The sequence below is a fragment of the Sus scrofa genome, chromosome 3 (genome assembly GCF_054392235.1).
Source record: "Sus scrofa isolate SSC_HxYL_T2T_F1_AM1 chromosome 3, Sscrofa_HxYL_maternal_Yorkshire_Landrace_v2.0, whole genome shotgun sequence".
NCBI classification, from domain to species: Eukaryota; Metazoa; Chordata; class Mammalia; order Artiodactyla; family Suidae; genus Sus; species Sus scrofa.
This window is the reverse complement of record NC_139385.1, coordinates 70,152,976-70,160,895: the sequence shown is the minus strand read 5'-3', so window position 1 is coordinate 70,160,895 and position 7,920 is coordinate 70,152,976. Positions and strand designations below refer to the sequence as shown.

At 52.0% G+C, this 7,920-nt stretch overlaps 1 protein-coding gene across 2 annotated transcripts; it reads right to left on the bottom strand.

Annotated features, from left to right (window-relative positions):
• On the bottom strand, positions 1 to 7,016 carry CD8A (CD8 subunit alpha). Of its 2 annotated transcripts, none has more exons than XM_005662394.4 (6): positions 6,803 to 6,975; positions 6,331 to 6,693; positions 5,650 to 5,757; positions 5,367 to 5,477; positions 4,079 to 4,109; positions 1 to 1,357 (listed from the first exon to the last, which is right to left on the bottom strand). In XM_005662394.4, exons 1-6 carry the CDS (start codon positions 6,849 to 6,851, stop codon positions 1,306 to 1,308), a joined length of 714 nt encoding a protein of 237 aa, XP_005662451.1. In that variant the 5' UTR covers positions 6,852 to 6,975; the 3' UTR covers positions 1 to 1,305.
• Between the last annotated feature and the right edge of the window lie 904 nt (positions 7,017 to 7,920).

Sequence of the window (7,920 nt, the reverse complement as noted above, 5' to 3'; positions counted from 1 at the left end):
TTGCCATTAAAAATATAGCAGAAATGTTTATTAAAACCACTTCTAAAAGCATAGTACAATTCCATTTTTAAAAAGTATACATTTTATATACGTGCATAGAAAATAATCAGGAAGAATGTACACCATAATATTAACAATGAGTTATACCAGAAGTAAAGAATTATGGGTGATTCTTATTATTTAGTTTTTTCTTCCAGCGAGCACGCATTTCTTGTACAACATGGTTAAGAGAGGAAATGCGCGTAGAGGGCAGCAGTCTGGGCTCCTAGCCTCCTCATCAGAGTCTGCCCCATATCCACAGCTGCTGGTCCAGGGGAGGCCAGCTACTCGGTCATAATTCTGTGTTTACAAACCAAAAAAACCCATCAATGATCCGAGGAGCACGTTCAAATATCAGATCTCACATTTAGAGAGGGCCGACCTCCGTTCGACATTCGCGATGCTCAAATCATATTTGCAAAGGGCGGCTTCCCCTCTTTCATGGGTCCCCTGGGAGAGCCACTGTGTCTCCACTTAGAGATTTTTTGCATTGGATTTCCTTTAGAGGTCGTGTTGTTCACTTTCCAGGATTCAGTTCAGCCCTTCCACTCTATTTGAGGAATTCCTGTTATCTATATAACTTCATGCTGGATTATTAAAAAAAATATATCTGATCCTGTTCAACTGCACCGTAGACCTCTGTCACGTCCCCTTGACTTACTGCATTGCCTCCCCGGGGCTCTGGGCACAGTGCAGAGTCTATCACAGGTGCCCAAGCAAACCTTGTTTCCTTGAGGTGGGAGACACAGCTCCCCCAGCTGAGACAGAGGCCCCTGGAAGAGAGGCCCAAATGCTGTGGAGGATGAGCCTGGAGCCTTGCTGGGGCTCTGATCCAGCCACCCCCCATCTCTGGGCCTCAGCCTCACTCCTTTGTAAAATGGGGGGCAGGGGGAGAGGTTTGGCCTGTGTGGGTGCCGAGGGCCTCCCCACCCCCCACCAGCTCTCACAGCCTGGTTCTGAGAACACAGCTTGCGGTAGCTCTGGCCTGCCCACCCTTCACCGTTGTGTGTGTGAGCACAACGGTGTTCGAACCCCTGCGGTGTACCAAAGACGTGATAGAGTCTCGTTTTGTGTCAATTAAAGTAAACACCCAAAGAAAAAGTCACCCTTCCCACCCCACCCCCATGGAAATAATAATAATGAGAAGAATACTTAAGGAAGGAAGGAAGGCTGGGGAAACGGAAAGGAAAGGACCCTTGCTCTCCTGCCCGGAGAGGTCTCAGTTTGAGGTCTTGTAGTGGCTGCTGCGTGGGGCATGTCGCCATGTTAGATGAATCTCTCTGAAGGGCTGGCCTTGCCTCCCTGTCTGACCACGGGCCTGGAAGAGAGGCGACCGTCATTGCAGCAAGAGCCCCTGCAGTGCGATGCACGTCCACCCCGCCCTAACCCCAGCCTCCCAGCTTGCATGGGCTCCAAGGATGGGTTCCTGGGGCACCAGCATGGGACTGGGTGAATGACCTCAGCAACATGCCCTTGGCTGTGCCATCTTTTTTTTTTTCTTTTTAGAGCCGCACCTGGAGCATATGGAAGTTCCCAGGCTAGGGGTCAAATTCAGTTGCCTGCACACGCCAGAGCCACAGCAATACAGGATCCGAGCCATGTCTGCAACCTACACCACAGCTCACGACAATGCTGGATCCTTAACCCACTGAGCGAGGCCAGGGATCAAACCCAAATTCTTGTGGATGCAAGTTGGGTTCATAACCTGCTGAGCCACAGCTGGAACTCCAGTGTGCCATCTTATTTCACCCTCATGGCAACCCAAACGGTAGCCACTAGCAAGGTTAGAGAACATGCCCAAGGTCATATAACTAGGAGGTGGTGGAACCAGGATCTGGACCTGGTTAGTCTAGCTTCTTGGAGTCTTTGTCAAGGTCTCCATGGAGGTGAGAGAAGCTCAAAGCCTTCTGCCGACCTGATTCTCAGCCCTCGGGAGGCTCACAGTCATGGGGAGGATGTGAACGAACCACCACCGTCAGCCAAGCAGAGCTACTTTGCTTAAGAGTCCCTTTGACAACCCAAATTTGATATCACACTAAAAATGTGTTAATTCAGAACTAGGCTAACACCTCTTAAATGGGCTGATTCATTGTGAGTGTCATGTCTACACACGCCACCCTCTAAAACCTCTTTGTTGAAGTTGAACAACCCTGGATCATCACTGAGTACATTAACTCAGGTGGACTAATTCCTCTAATTTTTCATCTGCAGAGCTTTGTATTTCAGGGGAGGGTTTTAGTCTCGGTTATTCATTTCAAAATCAGGATTGTCAGAAAAGATAAAGAAAAGGGACACTTCTCCAAAAGCTCCAACTGTACTCCAGATACTGAAGTTGCTAAAAATCCTTCTCTGCTTTTAAAGAGTCTTTATCCCTGGGAGTTCCCTGGTGGTGCAGTGGGTTAAAGACCCAGCATCGTCACTGCAGAAGCTTGGGTGGCTGCTGTGGTGCGAGTTTAATCCCTGGCCTGGGGAATTTCCACAGACCACCAGCTCAGCCAAAAAAATAAAAAAAAAATAAATAAATAAACAAAATAGAAATAGTCTTTATTCCTTTGATATATCATCTCTAGCATATGCACTGAAAATTCTTAACATTTTCATTGTTTAAAAATAATGATGTATGAGACACTGAACTTGGGTTCCCACAGAGGACTCTCAGGGATTGTGAAATGCAAACCCCAGGGATGAAACTTTAAATATTTTCATCTACTGAAAGGAACAGATGAATACATTTGGTTCTCCTTCACCTGCTCCTGCCCCAGTCCCCGACCACAGGAAGGAACCCAGGCTTTGGATAGAAGTTGCAGCTCTGTAGGTTGCTAGCAGCATGGCCTTGGACCAGTCACTAAATGTCCTAGACCTCAGTTTCCTCATCTGTACAATGATGGTCACAATAACTGCTTTACAGTTTGCAAGTAATTGGTACACTTTAGATTTCATCAAATGGCTGTTATTATTATTGATAACTGGAGTGTAATCGTGTCTTGCCACCTTGGGTAGGTTTCCTGATTTCTGAGCCAGTGAGCTGTGACATGGCACCATGATCTCTCCCCCATGGGGTTTTTCAAGGATAAGCAAGATCCCGAGTAACTCCCATCACAGTGCTAGGCTGGCTAGGGTGGGGGTGGGGGTGGTTGTCGTTAGGCGTTAGTGCAGGGCTGCCTCTGTCTGAGCTCCAAGGAGAGAGGAGACTGAGGACTGTCTTCCAGATCCTGTTTTTATTGTTTGTTTCCTGACCATTTCTGAATGATCATGGGCTGGAATCAGATGGAAAAAGTCACTTGAACTTGCCAGAGAGCTAAGCGCCCCTACCTCTGGTCCTCCTGTCTTCCACTCCAGTCCTTGGCAGCGAGTCAAGGCCCTGAACTGCCACAAGGAAATTAGGCATTGAGGCCATTATTTCTTTGGTTCAGGTGATAAAGTTGGTTGCCTCTCTCTCTCAAAAAAAAAAAAAAAAAAAAGCTAGACCAAGAAAATTTTCTTAAGAAAACAATAGGAGTGCCCGTTATGGTGCAGTGACAACGATTCTGACTAGTGTCCAAGAGGATTCGGGTTCAATCCCTGGCCTCGCTCAGTGGGTTAAGGATCTGGCATCGCTGTGGCTGTGGTATAGGTCAGTGGCTACAGCTCTGAATTGACCCCTAGCCTGGGAACGTCCATATGCCGCGGGTGCGGGTGCAGCCCTAAAACAACAACAGCAAAACCCAGCTGGAATCATCCAGATAAAGAGACCTCAGATCTTTTGAGGAGCTAGGATGAATTGGGAAAATTCTTCAGATGGGTTTTCTGGCTCTAGGCCAAATAAGACAACTTTTCCTAAAGTCACCCTGTTTCTCCCGTTCAGCCTAACCTGGGCCTCCATTTTCTCCTCAGAGGCAGCCTTCTGCTTCTCCCTCAGGCGTCATGCTGACCCCCTGGCCCAGACTCCACTGCCATAGCCACTCTCTGGGGAAGGTTCCCACCATCTGCTGCCTGGGAAGCCAGGACCTGTGTCCAAGGCTGCCTGGATGAGCAGGCCCAGGGGTTATTGGAGACTCACCTGGGACATTTGCAGACACGTCTTCTGTTCCCTGGATAAGGAGAAAGAAGAAGTAAATTGACTGCCTCACCATGGCCAATAGTCCCCAACATACTTTCTCTTTCACTTTACCTATTTATGTTATTTTTTTTTAGGGCTGCACCTGCAGTGTATGGAGGTTTCCCGGCCAGGGGTCAATTCCCAGGCTTGTGGCAACGCAGGATCTTAATCCAGTGAGTGAGGCCAGGGATCACACCCTCATCCTCATGGAACTAGTCAGGTTCTTAACCCACTGAGCCACAATGGGGACTCCTTCCTATTTATTTAGGATTATAACTCTTTTTCCCCCCTGGTGAAGCTGTGACTCTTTTATTTAAAGCAAACAATAACTACATTGACATTATAAAAAAAGATTTATCATAATAAGGTAAGCCTGTAAAATGACATTAGTGCATGGTAATGATTGACACAGTAAAGAAGATTATATTACAAAGAAATAGCTACAGAAGTTCTCCTTGTGGCTCAGCAAAAACCAGTCTGACTAGTATCCGTGAAGATGCAGGTTCCATCCCTGGCCTGCCTTAGTGAGTTAAGGATCCAGCATTGTGGTGGCTGTGGTGTAGGCCGGCAGCTACATCTCCCATTCGACCCCTAGCCTGGGAACCTTCATATGTGAGGGTGCAGCCTTAAAAAGACTAAATAAATAAATAAGAAAAATGAAGTACAGTCAATGTACACTACTATGTCAGTTTCAGGTGCACAGCAAAATGATTTAAATTTTCGCATCAATTTTAAAAACTTTACAAATAAAGATGTGAGTGAGCAGTGGCTTAGTACAGACACCGTGTGGAATCCAAAGCGGGGTGAGGATGGGGCTCTCCGGAAAGGGAGGAATGATAAACCACTGCCTGTCTTGATTTTGACCCAGCTCTCCTGGGCACTGGTCCCACAACGACCCTCTCTTTCCTTCCCCCGTCCCCGGGCCCGAATGTTGGTAATAAGCCCAGACCTGTGCGCTAGATGCGGGTTTTGCCCATGGAACACCCCACCCCCGCAGCTGTCGCTCCTGGACTAGGGCTCTCTGTCTTTCTAAAAGCCTAGAGGAGAGTGGAAGGAGCAGCGCGAAAAGGTTTTCCCGCGTTCTCTGAGGAGGAAGAAAAAAAAAAAAAAAGGCCAGGTCCTGCCCTGCAGTGCAGCTCAGAGTCCCAGAAATCCCAAGCCCAACTCCCCATAAGGGCGGTCCTGAACAAACCGCGCAAAGAGCGGGAGTCGGGCAGACCCTCCCCGCCACGGATTCCCTAGGACTCACGGCGGTGGCAGATGATGGTGATGACCAGTGACAGGAGAAGGATGCCGGAGGTCCCAACCAGGGGCGCCCAGATGTACAGATCACAGGCGAAGTCCAGCTTCCTCGGGTCTACTGACGACACAGAAGCCAACACTGAGGAGCGGGCCCGGATCCCCCACCCCACCCCGCCCGCGCAGGCACGTCCTTCTCCCGCTCTCGCTTTCCCCACCGCTTGGGCTGCCCTGGGCTGTTCCGCCAGGATCAGGGTAGCCCCTGGCTAGGGCTATTCCCGCGCCCGCCTCACCTGCGTTGCCCGAAGGCCGGCACACCTCTGGGGCCACAGACACGGCGTGCGACGCTTTGGTGGGAGTCCGCTTGGGTGGTGGCGTAGTCGGCGTCTTGGTGGGCTTTGCTGCGGGAGCAACAGTGGTTGGAGGCAGGATTGAGGCGGTGCGCGCGAACCCTTCCTACCGCTGCGCGCGCCTTTGCCCAGCCGGCGCCTCTTCCAGATTTTCCAGGGAAAAAGCCGTAGACCGCCGCCCGCGCGAGCTCTACGCTCAGGGCGGGGAAGGTGGGGTGAGACCTGCTCTGCGAAGCGCACCCGGCGCCTCAGACGCGAACGCAGGAGCCCGCTCCCCTCCGCCCAGCCTTTCTCCAAGGCCCCACCAGAAACTCGTGGGCTTGGGGTGATACCTGCATTTTACTGACAAGCAAAGGGAGACTTAGAAAATTTAAATAACTTGTCCAGGATCACACAAGCACCCGAACTCGAGCCCAGATCACGAGGACCTAAAAAGCCATCTTCGGTTCCTACCCAGCTTCACCCTAGCTTCAATTTCCTCGTCTGTGAAATGGGAACAATATCTTCGTTGCCCCCAGGGGCGCTAAGAAGCTGGAAAGCCGGGCGTTCGAGTGAAAAACGGACTCAGACGTAAGCCCCTAACCCCACATAGAGAGGTGCCGTGCCTGTAGGCAGCTCCCGGACCTGGCAAGAAGACGGACATGAAGTTGCTGAAATACAAAACCGAGTTGCTCAGGAACGAGCAGAAATAGTAGCCTTGGTCCTCCTCGCGGAAGCGGTGCAGGATGAGGTAGAAGTTGTCATTGGCCTTGTAACCAGAGATGTAACGGGTGTCCAGCCCCTCGGCTGTCTTATTCCGGGTTTTGGAGAGGTACATGAGGAAGATGGGCTTGGAGGCAGCCCCCGGCTTCTGGTAGAGCCAGGAACAGCTTGTCAGTGTGTTGGAGTGCATCACCTCGCAGCGGAGCTTCACAGTCTCTCCCAGGCTAGCCTGCACCATCTCCGGCGACGTCCGGAACAAGCTGGACCCGAGGACCTTGGCGGGATCTGCGGGGGGGAGGTGGGGTGGGCGGGGGAGCAAGCAGCGAGGCTGAGCCTGGAGCCCTGCGCCCCCCACCAGCCCCTCCCCTGCCCCCATCGAGGGTCGCAAACTCACGGAGCTGCAGGACCAGCGGCAGGAGCAGAGCGGTCACCAGCGAGGCCATGGCGCGCTCCCCGCGGCGCGGCTCCGCTGGAAGCTCGAAGCCTGGAGGCGCGCAAGAGCTAGTAGGACGTCGACGGGGGAAGTTGCGCCCTTCGGCCGGCCACCGAGCCCGGTTTCTCGGTTTCTCGTTCGGAGGATGTGATGTCACCTCAAGCCTTGCTGATATGAGAGTCGCCCTCCTATTCGTCGTTGTCACCTTTCAGCCCAGAGAGGGGGCTGGGGTCGGTGAATGGGCACCGTCGAAGCAGCCTTGCCGGGAAGCTGGGGACGGTGGAGGATTGTGGGTTTGAGGACCAGGAAAAGGGCTTGGAAATGCCCTTCGGAATAGCTCTCCTATGGGTGTGACAGAGATGGAGGACAGAGATGAGAGACTGAAAGAAGTGAGGGAGAGTGAGCAGGAAAGGAGAGAGAAGTGTCCCTTTCCTTTGCCCTCACCCGAATTGGCCCTAGCGCGGACACCTTTGGGACCTTGGGTCTACAAACCCGGCCCTGAGGGCTGAGAAGAAGAGTTAGTGACTCGCCCACTTCTGGGGGACTGGGGCAGGGAAGTCTGGGGTCCTCACGGAGGGAGGACCTTCTCCCTTCTACAGAAGGGCGACTTCCACCAGGCAGCAGCCACTCAAGCCTTACACCTAGCTTGCAGTTTTCTGCTGCCCACACCCTTCAGGCTGTTCCCCAGCAGCTGAACCCCTTCACACAACCTCCTTCCATCCTGAGGCCACTGCAGCAGCCTCTACATCTGTCCCTCTCCTGGCCAACCCCCTAGCCACCCTGCTGTGAACATTACTCTCCTAAAGGGGATCTGATGGGTTCACTCCCTCAGCCACTCATGACCTTCAGGACTGCTTGGAAGCTCAACCCTGGCTTGTTTCAGAGCCTTTGGGTGCTGGTTCCTCCCAGCTTCTGCCCAGTTCCCTGCCCTGGTCTTTCCCATTTACCCACGACAGCGTTTGAGATGATCCAAACTCTGGGCTCCTCTTGCTTTTGTTGTACCGTCTGTTCTGTTTGAGCCCCAGGACCAGTTCCTTCACTGTGGGCCTTTGACCTTGTTCCTCTGTATCCCTAGCTTG

Bases quoted from the DNA above. Each gene is read 5' to 3' on its own strand.
- CD8A (XM_005662394.4), bottom strand. From the start codon at position 6,851: ATGGCCTCGCTGGTGACCGCTCTGCTCCTGCCGCTGGTCCTGCAGCTC. The intron at 5,758-6,330 runs GTCCGGGAGCTG...TTGCTCCCGCAG, and splicing joins CATGTCCGTCTTCTTGCCAG to CAAAGCCCACCAAGACGCCG. The intron at 4,110-5,366 runs GTGAGTCCTAGG...CTCCTTATCCAG, and splicing joins CACCATCATCTGCCACCGCC to GGAACAGAAGACGTGTCTGC.